Source organism: Neophocaena asiaeorientalis, unplaced genomic scaffold, assembly GCF_003031525.2.
Source record: "Neophocaena asiaeorientalis asiaeorientalis breed wild unplaced genomic scaffold, Neophocaena_asiaeorientalis_V1.1 scaffold37, whole genome shotgun sequence".
Taxonomy (NCBI): domain Eukaryota; kingdom Metazoa; phylum Chordata; class Mammalia; order Artiodactyla; family Phocoenidae; genus Neophocaena; species Neophocaena asiaeorientalis.
The window spans coordinates 1,665,678-1,684,231 of NW_020174269.1; the positions used below are offsets into that span (position 1 = coordinate 1,665,678).

The window sequence follows — 18,554 nt, forward strand, 5'->3', positions numbered from 1 at the left end:
TGGAGAATGGTAAAGAGAAAAGGAGATGGGAAAGATGGGTGAGGAGAGGTGAGATCTGGCAACCTCTGTAAAAACAATTGCATTTAGTAAGGATTTTAAGAAAAGTTCGCCTTTTTCCTTCACGTGTAAAATGAGAATTAGAACAGTAACTTCCACAGGATCATTGTGAGAATTGTACCAGGCATACATCAAGTGCTCAGTGAATAAGAGCTATCATTACTATTTCAAGCTGGGGTTCCAGAACAGAATTCAAGTGGGGAACATTAAGAACACCCTAAGAAATCCAGAAGTCCATTCTCTCTCTCTGCCCCACCTCTTCTCTCTTTCACAACTACCCCTCTACACATCCATTTTAATCCTAGATCTTCCTGCAAATTGTCTTTCTCCCTGTGTTCTAACTAGTCACTAGCAACCATCTTTTAAGTTTCCCAACTCCTTGTTTCAAGTCCAAATTTCCAGAGAGGCTGATTGCCCAACTTAAATGGGAAGTCCATTCCTCAATCAATTAACTGTAGCTATGACAATTATGTGGAAAGAAAATAGCTGCTCCTGCTACAGGCAACAGAACAGTTCCCAAAATGTGGAGAGGGAAACACAGGGCGGAGGTGCTGCTATGAAGAGAAAACAGTGTGAACACTTTGGGTGCATTCTCTCTGAGTGCGCAAGCATGCATGTGTGTTCTAACCAAGTCCCTCTCCTTGACCAAATGTTAGGCTCCTCTGAGCTCTCTTCTTGACTAGACCTCAACCTTAGTCTTCCACATCCAGCCTGTCCTTGCCAGGTGGCACAGCCTAGTCTTAGCAAAACTCCCCACCCTTGATATCTGACCAAGTTCTTCATCCCCTCTACCTTTAATGTATAAGTCCTTGTGTTACCCAAAAACTGGGTTCGCCTCTTCACGGGTGTTGAGCCAAAAGACACAACCAAGCCAAAGATTGAGAGAAGAATTTATTATTACTTGCAGCCAGTAAGGAGAACACCAGGGATCTTTCTCAAAGCAGTGTCTCCCTGAATAGCAAACTTGGGGAAGCTTTAAGCTAAGGGTCCATGCATGTTCATGGAAGGGCTTGTGTGGTATATGCATATTCATTAAGGGGTGTGAGCAGAGAATTCAGCATAGACTTGGGACAAAGGTTGACAGAGTCCAGGCCCTAGTTGATAGAAGTCATGAGGGTCAGAAAATGTCAACATCATCCCTTAGGTTCCAGTTAATCTGATGGTTGAGGACTCCAGGGGGGTTTGAATTCTGCAAAACAACTCAAGAACGTGCTTCAGGGTAATCTTTACCTTTCAAACAGAACTGGTAGTCTTTACAACTGATATATTGTCTCTGATAGTTAGGTTATCTCCTTGTCCTGGTAGAACTGTTTTTACCTTCTTTTTTTCCCTTAATATCACTGACTACTGAGACCTATCCCTCTGCAAAGGCAAGCACTGTGGCCAGGCTTAGATCACAAAATGGCTGAGGCCTAAAATGGCTTCTTATGTTGTTAATAAAGTTAAGTCTGGTTCTTTCTCTGGGGGCCCCCTACCCTATCTGCTTACACTTGGCCTACCTTTAACAAGAATCTCTCCACCCCCTGAGGTCTCCTCTTATAATTTTCCATCTACTGGACCCCCTCCCTCTGCTTGTTGGTTATCAATCCCCACTGTCCTTGTATTGAGTTGAGCCTGATCTCTCTGCCCTATTGCAAAACTCCTATTGAATGGACTTGAATAAAAAGTCTTACTGTGTTGTTGTTGTCATTGTTTTTTGTGTTTTTTTTGGCCACACCATGGGGCATGCAGGATCTTAGTTCCCCGACCAGGAATTGAACCCAGGCTCCCGCAGTGAAAGCACCGAGTCCTAACAACTGGACTGCCAAGGAATTCCCAAGTATTACTGTTTTAACAAGTATGAGAATAATTTTCTCTTTAAGAGTTCACACAGGCAGGATTTGGATCACACTGTATATATGGTTTTCTAAATTACTTTTCATTTAACAACACACTGAAACACATTCGATGAAATATTTTTTCAACAACACTTTTTTTAACTACTCATCATTTCTAAGATGCCACAAATAAAGTGTGGCCTCAAGGTCAAGATAAAGCCTCTTATTATGACCTCAAAGATTTAAGGAAGTGCGTCTCAAGTCCTCCTGGCTAGTGTGTCTCCTAATCTCAGCTAGATAAAAGGGCTTCTGTAAGAATAAGGGTATTGTCACACAGCACTCTGACCTGTAGCCCAAAGTAGAGGGGAGTGTATCTGGAAAAGATTGGCGGGGATGGTTTTACCTAACATAGTGAATCCCAGTAAGAGTCACACAATGTTTTTAAGAGAATTGAACTAACAAAAGCACCACCAGCTTGTACCAATAGGGACAGGGACAGAGACGGTTCAAATTGAAGCCACTGGGCTCCCAACCACTTACGGGCAGGAAGCAGGCTGAGCAAACTATTCAGCTACAAATCAGGCCTTTTTTTAAGGAAAAAGAAGGATGACCCAGAAGGTAGGGCTTAGAACTAAGTCAGGTCCTGCTGTGGATGATGCTTCCAGGGGTGGTTCCTTGGATGTCGTTCTGTGGGTGCAGAGACTGGAAAACTAAAAAGACAAGTTTTTTTGTTTATTTATTTATTGATTGGCCACATTGGGTCTCCGTTGCTGCGCGCGGGCTTTCTCTAGTTGAGGCGAGCGGGGGCTGCTCTTTGTTGCGGTGCGTGGGCTTCTCATTGCAGTGGCTTCTCTTGTTACGGAGCACGGGCTCTAGGTGCTCAGGCTTCAGTAGTTGTGGCACATGGGCTCAGTAGTTGTGGCTCACGGGCTCTAGAGCGCAGGCTCAGTAGTTGTGGCGCACGGGCTTAGTTGCTCCACAGCATGTGGGATCTTCCCGGGCCAGGGATCAAACCCGTGTGCCCTTCATTGGCAGGCAGATTCTTAACCACTGCGCCACCAGGGAAGTCCCAAAAGACAAGTTATTTGCCTCCCATGATCTTAAGGGCAATGTGAACAGGGACAGGATAAATACAATAGACAATCCCTTTCAAAAGGTGGGGATGAGTGTATGTAAAAACCAGTAAAATCTGAACAAGGTTTGTAATTTAGTTGACAGTTAATACTGCCAAGTGTTGGTAGGTCAAGTAAGATGAGGACAATGGATTCAGCAACATGAAGGTTACCAATGACTTTGAAAAGCACTTTCTGAAAAAGGTATGTGTGAAAGCTTTACTGCAGCCGGTTCAATTCAAGAGTGAATAAAAGAAATGACAGAAGCATAGTTTTTGGATCTTCCTGAGTTCCGACACAAAAACAGTGCGAGAGGGTAACACAACCAAAAACCCCATAGAAAACACTTAAAACAAAAAGTGGTGAACCTCAAAACACAAACGCCAGAAGACCTGAGCAATGTCAGCATTTATGTGGGAAGAAGTGGTAGAGGTAGAGGGTGGGGATTGGCAAATTCATAGAGGTAGAAAGTAGGATGGTGGGTGGTGGCTGCCAGGGGCTGGCGAGAGGGGAACGGATTTGCTGTTCAATGGGTAGAGAGTTAGACCTTTGCCAGAGGAAAAGAATCCTGGAGATTGGCCGCACAACAATGTAGATGTATGCCAACTCAAGGTTGGCACCTGCCACATGCCTCTACAAGGATTAAATCACAAGCTGCTGGGACCGCTGACCTTCGACACCCCCTGAAAGGAGTTCAGGGTGGAGATCAGGAATGAGGCACTCTGTGCTCCGGGAAAAACTGGCAGAACAGGCCTTCAGATAGTTAGATGTTTGCAGGAGAAGATTATGAGCCCAATTCTTGCACCTCCTCATATCTAGAAAAGTACCAAAATCTTTCATGGTGACGTCTGCTCCTAATATACTGATCTCCCCCCGCCCCCACCTCTTCGGAACGGTTCCTCGGAGCTATCTGAAATGCTGTCTCTTGGGCTATAGTCCCCATTTTGCTCCAAATAAAACATAACTCACAACTCTCACGTTGTGCTTTTTTTTTTTTTTCCAGTCGACATGTATTTAACACTGCTGACTGCACACTAAAAAACAGTTAAGATAGTAAGTTTTATATTATGCGACACATACTATTAAAAAAATCAGGATACTAACCTCACATACAAATGAGGATTGGAAGTATCAAGATTAAATCCCATACAAAGATATTTTAATAAAAACAAAAGTATCATTCAATACGGCTAAAGAAATTTTAAAAGGCCTATGTAAATGAAAGATACAATCATACATCAGAAGACTTAATGCTGTTATCATGTCAGTTCTTCCTGAATTGATCTAATGACTCAATGCCATCCCAATCAAGGGAACTGGCAAGTTAATTCCAAACTTCAGAGGGAAACGCAAAAGACCTAGAATAGGCAGATCTTGAAAAAGAAGAACCATGTTGGAGAACTCACACTACCTTGTTTAAAGACTTACTCTAATTCTCATATTTAAGACAGTGTCGTTATCGTAAAAATAAGAAAAAGGAAGCAGGTTGCAGGGGCTTTCAGAGAGAAAGAAGGCAAAAAGCTTGGGTTTTCCTGTTTGAATTTTCATTCTCTAGAACCAGAACAGACTCTATGAAGCTTAAGAGAGAGCAAATTAACACCTGAAGACATCTTTGGAAAACAGTACCTGGAAGACTTTAATTACAAATGCATTCAACAGAAGGGAGAAAAAACCAACAGTTTTCAATTTTATTAAAGTTAACAAGTTTTGAGTTTTCTACCTAGGAAAAGACTGGTCAACTTCAGCTGCTTCATAGAAAAATTAGTATCCAAGATAACAAACATAAATCCATAGTTGCCTTTGTGACTTAAAGGAAAAACAATAACTATTTTAAAAGTTACCAAAACTCCAACCATATCTGAGAGCATTATAAATTTCAAACAGTAGATTTACCACACATATTACATTTTCAAATTGCAACATAGCAAAACATAACCACATAATTTGGCTACATCTAATTATTTCAGAAAAGTTAAAAAAAAAAGTAACAAAGTTACGACTATAAAACTTTTGTAGTTTTTTTTTGCAAAGTAAAAAAACCTTAAATCTTTAATAAAGGAAAACAAAACAATCCTTAAATTTCTTATAAATAGCTCTCAAGACATATATTACCCATCTGCTACAAGCTTTCTTTACCTGAGAGAATTTCCCAGGATCCTTCACCACAAAGGATTACCTTAAAGAATTCTAAAAAAAAAAAAAAGAATTCTTCCAACATTTTACTCACATAAATATGATTAAACATCTATAGAAGTGGATGTGGACAAATGCATTCTTAATCCACCCTTCCCCAAGTAAGTTTTTGCTGAAAGGATTTTGCTTTTAAAAAAAGAACACCTCTTTGGTAAAAAGCCAAATATTTCCTCCTTTCAAAATGAACACCTCTGCAAATGATTTACTGAGGAAGGGTGAAAAAAAGAAAAAAGAGCGAGAGGTCTTTAGAATGGCTAGCATCAATTCAAAAGATCTGTGTCCTGTGAAGCAGGTCTAACATTACAGAATGCATTTCTGCCTAAAATGCAAAACTGGATTAAAATGTCTGAGGCTTTACAAATATATTAAAGATGGCAGGAAACACAGTTAAGAACAAGGCCAAAGGGATTTAGTAAATTAAGGAGAATACCCTATAGAGAATGCCATGAATCCAGGGGCATTGGCACTGCACCTGATTAAGGAGGGCCCAGCGTGCTCTCTGGACACATGGGGTCTTGGCCCAAGGTCACAACCTTCTTAGTTATAACTAAAACCGCCTTTCACTTCCAAGAAGTGTAGGACACGAATACATACCACGATGAGATGCTCATTAGAAAGGCAGTCAAAGGAGAAAAAAGGCCTAGGCAGCTTAAATGCACACAGGCTCTGGAATTCCCTTTGCAGGGTAACAGGAAGCACCAATGGTAGTAAATTTCTGGCCAAAATTAAGCACATAATCTTAAAAAGGCAGAAGGTGACAATTTGGGGGGAATTAGCACTGCACAGAGGTCACCCATAATGAAGGCACCGCTGAGCAACTGGAAATAAACAATGGGGTGTGGGAGCCCCTCTGTTAGCCATTCTGATGGGCACCAGAACCCCAAATCCCCAATAACCCCACCCTCCATCAGTCCACACGCACATGGCCCATCTACTCTACAAAGGAGCTCCAAAGACCTCTGGAACAATTCTTTCAAGCCATTTCCCAAGAAACTGTGAGAACAAAGACAAAACCAACTAACCAGTATTAAAAAATTCAACCCAGTGAGGACAAAGTAGGGTTTCCAAAAGCCTTTGATAAAAACGTCTCTGGTCTTCAGTCAGGTGACACATCTAGACATACACTGCAACACTCCCAGAAGAATCCCTTCCCCTACTTAAGTGTCTGTACTCGTGAAAATGAGAGGGGAAAAAATTTCCTCATCGGATGAACGGCACAGAGAAAGCATACACAGTTTTAAAGTATCTTCGGCTTTCATCACTAAAGGAGTCTGACCAGCAGCTTCTGGGAATGCACTTTTTAAATCATGTATAAAAAGTTGTAGGAAGCAGAAGTCTATTATTTTAAAAAGATTATCAGTGAATTTATCAAATGAACATCATCCTTAAGAGCAACTCAGAGCAATTGGCACAACGTTTCCAGTTTCTTAAAACACAATAGCACAAAAATGTAGGTTTTTCTAAACCCATGAATGTTGACTTATCACCTGAGTATTGTTTATTACAATTAATAATTAAAGTCAACTTATTTATATGCCCTCTGTCCTCAGAGAACACCTACATCCCTTGATCATTCAGATAAGCTTGCTTAAATTTTCAGTTGAGAATAAAAATCAGAGTGACTGTAACTCTCCTTCTTGTGTCAGACCAACCTTCAGAAGGGAACATTATTAGTCTCAGGCAGCTGGAAAATGGGGGTTGGCTGTAGGAGAATTTGGGCGGCTAAGGAAGGAAACTCCGAGGGCCTGGCCACTGGCAATGTCCTTTCCCCTGTGTCTCCCTGAGCTTCCTTCGGCACAGGAAGGGCCCAACGAAGGCCCGCTAAGGAACACAGGGCCCAGTCGGCTTGACCTTGACCTGCCAGAAGGGCCAGTTCTAAAGTCACACGGCAGGATGCCAGACCCCACTAGACCCCAGCAGGGAGAAGACACAACGAAACCAGTCACTGACGGCACCCCGGCTCCTGAGCTGCCTCTCCTTTCGGCTTACCCAGAGCCCGTGTCACTGCACCGGCCGCTGCGGTGGCCTCTGCCAGGATGCTGCGACACACACAACCCCACTCCCTCCACCTGTCCGACCCACAGAGCTCACACTCCCACGCATAGCGGCCATTCATTTTGTGCCTACAGAAGATCTCTGGGCCACCGAGCTCGAAGAGCTCCTGGTCTGAAAACAACTTGATAAAGTTTACAAAACAAGGCTCTCACACACACACACACAATGAGCGAACCTCCAACACTGTAAATAAGTTCCTGGAGGAATTCATCCATTGTTTGGGCCCCGCCCCCCAGTTTTCTTGAAAGGAGGGCAAAGCAGTGAGTGGAAATGAAGAACTGGACTAATTTCCCAGGCCGGCATTTGGCACATTGGAGGCCAGCTTAGGTGGGACCCAATGCATACAGCAGGGCACAAAAAGTACAGGCCAAATCTTTTCATCCTCAGACCCTCTCTGCCCACGTGCGGAGAGGATTCTTTCCATCCTGCATGAAATACTAAGAGGAGGGTGCCCACCGTCCTCCATCAGGGTCTCTGATGGACTCTCCACTGCGTAAACTCTTCCCTGGCTCAGAGTATCAGCACTGAAAATAGACGTCTTCTTGGGCAGCTGCCTAGAGTCAAATCTTTCTTCAGTATCACCTTAAAAGTATGTATTTTGGAAATTTCTGCGGCTTTTGCTTATGGCTTAGTTAAATACCTCTCCCGCACCCACCCTTTCTTCTAAGTATATTTGGTCACTTGTACAACTTGTATAACTGGAGGCCTTACCTGGTCAGCCCTGTTTGAGGTGTTGCCTGTGGTCCTCACCTCAGCAAATCCACCCCCAAAATCATAATGGACATTAATGGTGTGGTCACATTACAGGTCTGGAAAACAAAAGTCCTTTTGCTTTTACAATTTCGAAGGCCTCAAGTGGAAGAGAAAACTGGCTGACTTTAGTAATGGAAAGAGGGGCGCAGCAGGCTTCAGTCAAGAAGCAACTTCCCAGGTAAGGTCCTAAAGTATCATGAATATCAATCCACAAACAAGAAAGAACTATAGCAAAGAAAACAACACGAATATTGTTCTCTAATCATGTGAGTAACACCACGTGTAAGAGTCATAGTATTGCAGTAACTCAGATCAGGTAGAGATAATCTGGTGGGGGATCCCATGGGTGGTGATGGCAAATTGTGCTTTTTCACATTATAACAAAGATGTTGAACCCAGAAAGGGTGAGGGGAGCTCTGGGAAGGGCAAGGACAGAGTGAAGTTTGTGATTCCCAGCATCACAACTTCAAAGGGAAATGTTTGGGGGCTGGGAGGAAACAGCACAAGGGTGGAGTTAAAAGGAGATGCTTCCTCTTGTAGCCAATAAATAGCAGGGAACCAGGAGCAGGGGTCCCGCAGGCCGAGGTGTGGGAGAGGGGTCTACGTTCTGTCAGGAGCTTAGGGCCCCAGATTCTGTCACGTCTTTCTATTTCAAGGATAGGAATAATAGGCCACACAAGGTAAGCTTTTCTCCCTGTGATAAAATGTCATGTCCCAAACTCTGTTTTGGTAAAAACATGCAGAAGGAAAATACTTGCCTAACTACTATCCCAGTTTTTAGGGGTAAGACACATACAAAATATATCACTCAGGATCCACTCGGGTGAAAATTTCAATTTTCGGGGGACAAACTGGTAGCTTCTTTTCAAATTTCAGAATTAAAAGAGATAAGCAGGTGATTTTTTTTCCCCCCTGTAAGTTTTTTTAGACCCACTCAAGCCAGCCAGGGGGAATGCCAGCTTGTCACAAAGTACCAGTCACTGCTCAGACTCCTGGTACGTTTGTTCAAAGGACGTCACTTCCAGCCTGCAGAACCTAGGAGATTGCTCAGATCCTCACACGGAGAAGTGTGGAGAGGGTCGACAGAGGGGAGCGACCAGCGTTCCCAGGTATAACAGCACACATATCCAGCAGGAAGCCATCTTGACCCAGAAGATGGACCAGCTCCCGCTGAAGAAGGTTTCAATGTTGGCACTTTCATAGCTGCGGAAACAAGAGACCCAGTTGTGATCAGTGCAGGGAGAGAACAGGTGGTTGAGAAGGTCTCTTCCACCAAGTCTTGTCTCTCCCTGCTTCCACCACCTCCAGCCTTTCTTTTTTCCCTGGCAACTCAATTCAGGTGTAATTCACACCCACTTAAAGTACACGATTTTTATTATATTCATAGACTTGTGTAACCATCACCACAATCAATTTTAGAACATTCTCATCCCCCCAGAAAGAAACCCGGCACCCTTCAGCTGCCCTCTCATTTCCCTCCTCCTGCCAGCCCCTGCCATGCATTTATCCACTTTCTGTCCATATGGCTTTGCCTATTCTGGACATGTCACCATACATGGAATCACGTGGCCTCTTGGGACTGGCTTTTTCACTCAGCATACTGTTTTCAGGGTGTATCCATGTTGTAGTATGTAACTGTACTTTATTCCTTTCTGTTGCTGAGGAATATTCCATTGTGTGGATATAGCACCTTTTGTTTACCCATGTGTCAGCTGATGGACATTTGGTTGTTTCCACTTTTCGGCTATTATGAATGATGCTATTATGAACATTTGTGTACAAGTTTTTACGTGGACATATGTGGGTTTTTTTTCTCTTGGTTATATAATTAGGAGTGGAATTGCTGCATCATATAATAACTCTGTGTTCAACATTTTTGAGGAACTATTTTCCAAAGTGGCTGCACCATTTTACCTACCAGGAGTGAGAGGGGGTTCCAGTTTCTCCACATCCTTGACACGTTACTTTCTCCCTCCATCCTTTCTTAAACTTCCGAAGCCAAAATTTTCTAGGAATTCTCCAGGTATCACTGGGAAGCATTAGAGGCTCTAACACCCTCTTCTCCCTCAGGATGTTGGGGAAGAATCTCCTCAGGGAAGCCATCCCCATCACTCTATTTGAAACCGCTGCCCCCAGCATCCCTGACCCCACTGGGTACTCCTCATTCCTCTTCTTCATTTTTCTCCCCAGTAGTCATCACTGTTTGACATGCTGTATTTGATGTGGATCACCGTCCATCTCCCCTATTAGAATATAGTCCCTACCACCCACAGCAGTGTGGCGTGAAGGAGCCACTCACATGTTTGTTGTACAATGAGTCTTAATGTCTATCCTAAGTTATTCTAATGTCTATCTTAGGTATATCCTCAGGCACAACAAATTACGATGCAACAGAAACTTTGGATTGGTCAAAGAAATCTCCAAAAGGAATCAAAAAGAGCCTCCATGTAGTGACAGGGAAAGTCAGGCCCATCATGTATTGTCCATCACGTAAGTTAAAAAACAACCCGCAAGGGGAGAGTATGTGTAATCACATTTATGTTTTAAAAATTATATAGGCTAGGGCTTCCCTGGTGGCGCAGTGGTTGAGAGTCCGCCTGCCGATGTGGGGGACACGGGTTTGTGCCCCGGTCTGGAAAGATCCCACATGCCGCAGAGCGGCTGGGCCCGTGAGCCATGGCCGCTGAGCCTGCGCGTCCGGAGCCTGTGCTCCGCAATGGGAGAGGCCACAACTGTGAGAGGCCCATGTACCGCAAAAAACCAAAAAACCAAAAAAACAAAAAAAACAAAAAAAAAGCATGCTGACAGACTGTCAGGAACGTGGACTGTTTCTGTGAAGATGAGTACAGCAGCACTTGGAGAAGAAGTTAGTTGACTCCAAGAGATCTGATCTTTGGGCCGTAAAGAATAGGATGTTTTTAACAAACAACCCAATCCAAAAATGGGAAGAAGACCTAAAGAGACATTTCTCCAAAGAAGATACACAGACTGACAACAAACACATGAAAGAATGCTCAACATCATTAATCATTAGGGAAATGCAAATCAAAACTACAATGAGATATCATCTCACACCAGTCAGAATGGCCATCATCAAAAAATCTACAAACAATAAATGCTGGAGAGGGTGTGGAGAAAAGGGAACACTCTTGCACTGCTGGTGGGAATGTGAATTGGTACAGCCACTATGGAGAACAGGATGGAGGTTCCTTAAAAAAGATGTTTTTAAAAGACTTTTTTTTAACAACTTCTAAAACATCTAAGACAACGGGGGCACTCACTTGAACCAGTTGGTGACGGTCATCATCACATAGAGGGAAGCCAAGAAGAATACGAAGTGGAAATAGGCATAGCTGTAGACAGTGCTTCTCTTCTCATCATAAATGACCCTCGGGCCCTCTTTCACATTCTGCTGCTCTTCTGTGTCTGTGAACCACAAAGCGAGCACAAGCCCAGTGAGTGAACACACGCATGTTTACCATTTTCGCAAAGCCACACTCGCTAGTTTCCATCCCAGGGGCTGTTGAGTAGAAAAGCTGTCAAAAATCATTTGTACCCTCAGGCAATTTCATCTATGCCATAAGCCCCAAACGCCCACCTCACCCCAAAACCTTCTATAACAGGATGAGTTACCTAATGTCGGTCACGTTTACTTTAACAGAAGAGAGCCCTTAAACACACAAAACGTATTATAAGCTCAGAAGAAAATGAGAGGGCAGAGCAAGAGCTCTCAAGCCCCTGGGATGCTCTAATTCAAGAAGAAAAGTAAGCTGAACGAAATAAAATTTCCAAATTATCATTCCTTTAAAAAATGCACCTCCTGCTCCTTGAAATCTCACTGGGTAATGTAACTTATATAAACATGACCCAAAATATAGACTGTTCTTCGCTTGCCAGAATATCAACACAAACGAATCCCGGCAACCCTTTGGGAAGAATGTGTAAAGTATAACACATAACAATAAACCAGCTCTGGAATAAGAACTTCCTCTTACCACTCAAGTTATTTGTGCCTGAATCCCAAATGCCTACAGACTAGAGCTACAGGTCTGCAGGGCCACATGGAGCACAGAAGGAAAGCTGTCTACTTACCCTCTCCACCAGAGCCGAAGCAAAAACAACACCGGGCTACCTGCGAGGGCAAAACCAACAGTCAGGCGGCTTGCTTTCTGCTTTTCTGTCTCCACATTGGTTAAGAACTAAAGGCCACCTATGTGCCAAACCTTCTCCACCTGAACTATATCCCAAGCCCCGAACTGCACGCTTCACTCCTTCGAAAGGTTCTGATTACGTGTGTTCTTCCAAGACGCTCTGGGCGCTAGTGACAGGAAATAAGGACATGGAGGTGAGCCACCCAGATCCTGTTCCAAGGTGCTCCCTTAGTGCTTGCTCAGCTACTGCGAGGCTCTAGAAGGCAGCTCCAGGCCTTGCCCCAGCTGTGGGTTGCCCCACCCTCAAGGGAGCCTATCCTGGGCAACCCACACAGAATGACCGCTCACAGCAGGGCTGTAAAGGCGCATCCACTGACCCCTGGGGGACAGCTCTGATGGGTCGTGTATCTGCTCCGAGTGCCCGGGGGGTGAGCAGTGGCTCTGTCCAGCCTGCAGTGCCCTTCGACCTCACCCTCTGCCCCATGCTGCCCCCTTCCCTCCTTCCACATGTGTTGATCCCTAATAAACATCTGCATATCAGGCTCTGCCTCGGTGGCTGCTTCTGGAAAACTCAACCTGGAACACAAAGTGAATGAGACAAGGTCGCCACACTCATGGAGCTCACTCCTGGTGCTTTGCTCTACTTGCTACTTGATGAAATCCTCTTCAGCGCCTGGGGCTGGGATCATTATCCTGTTTACACGTGAGGAAACTGGGGTCCTGCGGGCTGAATAACTGGCCTGAAGTCACAAAATTAGGTGACAGACCTGGGAGAGGAACGCAGTGAACCCCAATAGGCAGCACGTGGTATGTAGGAGATGGTGGGGCTGACAGACTCAGAAAGGGTAAAACAACTAAGGGATCTGGGGCCAGGAGGCCTGCCCACATTTCCTATTAAAATCGGGCTCTGAGCTGGCTGCCTCATGGGGGCAGGGGTGCTGGAGACAGCGATGGATGGGATGCTTTCCTTTAACAGTCCTTGGTTCCTTCCAAATGTCATGCCATGCTTCTGACCTACTCAAAACAATAAACGATTTAAAAAAAAAAATCGGGTTACGAAAAATTACTCCATGATTCCAGAAGTACTCTGGTAAACAGAATAAGAAATGCTACACACGCCAAGACATTCTGCGAAGTTCTGGGTCCTCAGCACCTTCCGGCTAACAACAGTTTCACGACAAAGAACAGAGAGCCAGGGGCAAGGACGTAGGAGCTTGAGCCTTCGTCCCATTTCTACATCTCAAAGCCAAGCCCTTTTTCCTTCGTGCATCAAGGAAACTTGTCATAGAGGGATTGGCTCTGACAGAATCTTGGATCAAGTGATACAGTCTAAGATTCACTAATTCATTCAATGGGGCTAAGACATGGTATGCTGGGGTCCCAGTTCTTTTGAAGCTTAAGTTACAAGAAATGACTAACTCTCTCTTTCAAAGGTATATCTTGTGAAATGTGAGGCAAGGAGTTAGCAAACCAACTTCCATCCTGTGTGCTCTCCAGTTCAGAGGGAAACGCTGGGGCTCTTTCCTTGGAATGCGAAGAAAAACATCCTCTCTTAAATCTAACTCGGAGACTTGCTGTTCTTTGCACTTTAACTGTGTACACAATGGGGATATTGAAGCCAGAGCGGTCCAACCTCAGCAGGGGGGTGACCCAGTCAGCGGTGTGAACGACCACTTGCCTTCTAGAGGCCATTCTCTTCTGGAGAATAGGCAGTAACCCATTCAAACTCAGCACAGTTTTCTCCTTCTTCAAGAGACAGAAAGAGCTGGTGAATGATACTGGCAGACTGACAACCCCTCATAATGGTCCACTATCTCCAGGTCAGGTGCAGGGAGGACCATCCCCAGAGACCCACTGCAGAACAAAGTGCGCATATCTGGACAGACGCCAGGGCTCTTCCTCCATGCAGCTGGGGCTGGACGCCAGGCAGAATCAGAAGAGAGCAGCTGAATCTCGGGCAGTGGTGGTTAGGAACACAGCACAGACTCTGGAACCAGAGGGCACAGTTTACACGCTGGCAAATCAAAAGTTTCAAGGACTTAACTTTTCCCCCTTCTGTGAAATGGAGATAAAACCCTCCTTGGGTTTCTTTGGAGATTAAATGAAGTCACAGATGTAGCACTTAGAACACAGCTAGTCTTAGCCATCATCGGAACCTCCTGTTCGTTCCATTCTTGGGGTCAGGGCTGAGTCTCTTCCTGGCTGCCTCCATCTGATCAGACTTTTTGTGACCTTGGTGGATGTTCCACTGAGGGCCCCAGAAAAAAGACGTTTGCACAAGAAAGAAAATGACATTCTGCTGACTGACAGGCAAATGCTGACCAGCCTGGTTCTTCGGACGCCGACTGTTCACCATTCTTCGCCCCATGGGATGGCCCGCCTGCTGGCGCTGCTGCAGTTAACAAACTCACATACAGACAGTGCCCAGCAGGGCGGTATAGAGCGCAGGCGCGTTCCTCCCCTCTCCTTCCCACAGCTACCCTATGACATCATGGCCGTGCCATGTACGGAGAGCGCAGACAGGTAAAGACGAGGGGGATTGGCTAGAAGTTAAGACAACCCGCACACATTCTGTTACAACAGAGGAAACGAGCAAAGGGCAGCCCAACGAGCTACCCAGGCCTCTGGTGGGAGTGGGGCGGCCGAATGCCACACCAGAGGCCAAATTTGTTGGAGGAAGATCAAGGATTTATTTTAATCCTGTAGTATATTCAGGACATTTCTTTTCCTGGACGAAAACTGTATTCCTTCCTGAGGAGAAAAATGGGATCGTGGACTACAGACCACTAAGGATGCAAATAAACACATAAAAAGCCTTCTGAAAAATGGGTCTTCCGAGATGAAGCAGGGCCAGAAAAGGAAATGAGCTTACTTCCAGGTCAGGAGCTGCGTACCGCCCCTGCAGAGCATCCGAACTTGATCTGGTCGTCGATGTCAAGCTAAGAGATAAACAAAAAAGGTCAGCAAGGCCTATTAACGTGTTATATCGCATAGAAGGAGGGCAGAGTCTCCTGGCGGAGGCTCCAGTGAAAGGCTCACTCTAACCTACAGTCCTGCTTAAATAAAAGTTGTCTATTCTAACAACCCACTTTATTCCAAAACCTGTTTGATGGCTGATGTTTTTTTCCCATGTTGCATGAGATCATTTTATGCAAAGAGAAGTTTATAGGTTAAAAAAGATAAAAGTCATTTTTTTGATCCTATTATCTTGTTTTTCACTATTGGTTTCCGCTTCTCCTCCCTCAAATGCCAATAATTTTCAGATTTCATTTTTATCTTTCCCCTCCCTTTGACTAGTCTCACTTAGAAGGGATCAAAAGCAATGAAAGAAGCCAGAAATGGCAACAAAACGCAAAGGCATGAAAAGCAAAGGTCATCACTATTTTCTGTGATAATCAGCCTTTGGCAGAGCAAGGTTTTCTGTTTGGAAATTCAGCACAGAGTAGTTATCAGTGTGATTAAAAAAAATTCTTCCTGCCACTCTCCCCATGCCTAGAGAGGTAAAATGTTATAAAATCTGGCTTACAGGGGTGGTAAAAAAAAAAAACAAAAACATTATTTATTTTTCCTGGGGGAAAAAAGGACCATTTTAAGCAAATAGAAAAATATTCAATATATATGAATAATCTTTACAGATTGATTTAGCAAATATTTACCGAAGGTGTGCCATGCGCCAGGCCCTGTTCTAAGCACTGGGGACTCGGGGAAACACACAACAATCCCTGCCCTCCTGCAGCAAATGCGCTAGCCTGGGGGCGGAGGGGCTAGTGGAGAGGCAGGAATTAGCAGACTCATTTCAACCAAATAAACTGCAAGACACAGCACTACCTTCTCTGCTCATTCTCATCCTCTCTCCCAAGGAGAGAAGAGATCAATGAGATGCAAATAAACAATAAAAAGTTTTCCTCATAAAAAGGTCCTCTGGGATCCAAGAGCATTGCTTCTTTTGTGGTCCACTCAAGTCCGATGCCATCACTTTCACTTCTGCTTTGAACAGATGGATGTTAATGGAGGTCCACTCCACTCCCACTTCCTGACTTTGAACCTGGTCTGAGGAATGACAGGAACAATTCCCAATGGCTGTGCGCCCAAGAAACACATACATCTTGCTCCTGCACTCAAGGCATGCTACATTTTGTGCATATGAATTATGATTTAACACAGTATATTGTTTCCATGGAGGAAAATGTAACTTAACTTTAGGAAGAGATCAATATCTGGAATTTTCATCTGAAAGATGATATTTATTCTTTAAAAAAGTTCAAATAAATATTCCATTTCATAAATTCTTGGGAATAAAATGGTTTCAGAAAAGCAAAGCTTTTGATCCTGGCACCTCTGCCACTTTGCTTCCATCATCAGAGAGCACTTTAAAAGGGGAAGCTTTTGTTCTTCTAAAAATACCTATAATCAGTTCATCATTAGTGACATGTGACTTCTATAAGTAGATGTTACCATAAAATAAGGTCTTTATTCAATCATGGCCTTTACCCACAAAACACTCTTCTTAAAATTACTGAGAAAATATTGTTTTTACAAACTCTTTAAAAGCCTAGGAAATTCTTATTGTCTGCACTCTGGCTATTACTAAGACCCATCTGGTCAGCACAAGACAACAATTCCCGGATTATCCATAACCTCTTCCCTTCCAGGGCTAAGGCCTGAGTGACTTTAACCCAGTACTTCCTGTGGGGGTGGGAGGAGCCTGACAGCATTTGGTTGGGACAATGCTTCAGTGGACAGAGAAGGTCTAATCACCTTATTTGTTTACTATCTTGAGCCCTCTCTCACCAAAAGCCAGGGGCATCTTGCAGTTGTTGTGACAACCAAAAAAAAAAACGCCTCCCTGCTACCCCCAACTCCTCCCAACCTCTGTCATGCCCAGAATCTCTTCCATATTGGAAGAATGATTTGCAATGCAGGTGCCCCTCCACATCTGCTTCAGCGGTTCGGGAACTGGCCAAACTCCACTTGGTCACAGAAAATCTCTAGACAACACGTCCAGACTTTCCTATCGGAGACCACAGATTCTGCCCCCGACAAACTTACAGGGCCCTTGAGAGATCCTGTGACTGTTCTCAGACTTGGTATAATCAAGTTCAGTTATGTTCCCAGTGGAAACCAGAGTTGGTGGAAAGGGGTCCTCAACATGTTCCTGATGCAGAGACATGAAAACTTCTAGCTGGCAGGTTAGGCAGTAACAGGATTCCCAAAAGGTACTCCCCCCACCCCCTTCTTAAATAAAAGCAGTAGGTCCAGAACACACCAAAAGAATAGATAACCCTCCTTGATTTGCCAACTTTTCTCCATTTAAACCAATCTCTCCAGTGCCATCTTACCAATCTTGCACCTATTTCCATATGGTCTGCTATAGTGTTGTGAAATGTCCCATTTGGAACTAGCAAGTTGTTTGACCTTTATTAAAGATTCTTAGTTTTTCCAATTTTGTTCTCAAATTCCTAAGACAGCTGAAAAAAGAGTTATTTTTTTTCTCTTAAGCATAGCCAAAACTGAAATAGCCGGGAAACATTTTACAGCACAAATGCCTCCTAATGATGCAATTATGCAAGTCATCCAGCTGATTGTTCCACCTAAGTGAAGGACCTTACTCCAAGTCTTCCGGGGGTGGGGGGGAAATGACTATGAACCTGTCTCTCCCAATATGCCAGCAAAGGAGATGTAAGGAAAGGTTTCCTGAACTGGGGGAGAAATATAGGAGCAGTCTCCACATGTCAATTTTCCTTATGTGTACAATGAGGGAATTGAACTTTTCTTTTTTTTGGGGGGTGGGCGTGGGGTGCACAGCTTGTGGGATCTTAGCTTCCCAACCAGGGATGAAACCTGGGCTGTCGGCAATGAAAGGACAGAGTCCTAACCACTGGACCGTCAGAGAATTCCCAAGAGGGAACTGAACTTGATCGACTCCATGATCCTGTCTCATCTGACAGTTTGTGAACTTGAATCCAACAGAATAACAATTTCAGTCAAAATCTAGAGACCAAGGAGGGACTTAAGGAATAGCTGGAGGAGGCCAGGGCCTATGACAGCAAGGATCCAGCCTAAGCGGGTACAGGGGCACCCGCTTATAGAAGAGCCATCGGGGGACTCCTGACGGGGTCCGGGCTGTGACATTGCTTTACAGCATAATGCCTGGGTACAGTAGAAGAGGCTTTGGGAGAAAGGGCAGCCTCAGTTGGAAAGCTGGCGAGTGAGTTTTGGCTGAGCCCTTCTTCCAAGCTAAGACAGCCAAGAGTAAAAAAACATCCTCATAGTGAGTGCCCAGAAGCAGGACTTGGGACAGAGAGCCAGAAACTGAGACTGGAGGTCATCATGAGAGTCTCCTAAAGAAGTGAGAGAGAGAGAGAGAGAGAGAGAGAGAGAGAGAGAGAGAGAGAGAGAGAGAGAGAGAGAGAGAG

General features: G+C 44.4%; 1 protein-coding gene across 2 annotated transcripts in view; it reads right to left on the minus strand.

Annotated features, from left to right (window-relative positions):
* Window positions 1–4,660: 4,660 nt before the first annotated feature.
* SERINC5 (serine incorporator 5) overlaps window positions 4,661–18,554 on the minus strand; it is an 85,954-nt gene continuing 72,060 nt past the window's right edge. For both annotated transcript variants that reach the window (XM_024755670.1, XM_024755671.1), the window contains 4 exons: window positions 15,011–15,077; window positions 12,080–12,119; window positions 11,269–11,413; window positions 4,661–9,190 (listed from right to left, as the gene is read on the minus strand). In XM_024755670.1, the coding sequence (XP_024611438.1) occupies window positions 9,043–9,190; window positions 11,269–11,413; window positions 12,080–12,119; window positions 15,011–15,077 (400 nt within the window). In that variant the 3' untranslated portion in view covers window positions 4,661–9,042. The remainder of the gene's footprint in view (window positions 9,191–11,268; window positions 11,414–12,079; window positions 12,120–15,010; window positions 15,078–18,554) is intronic.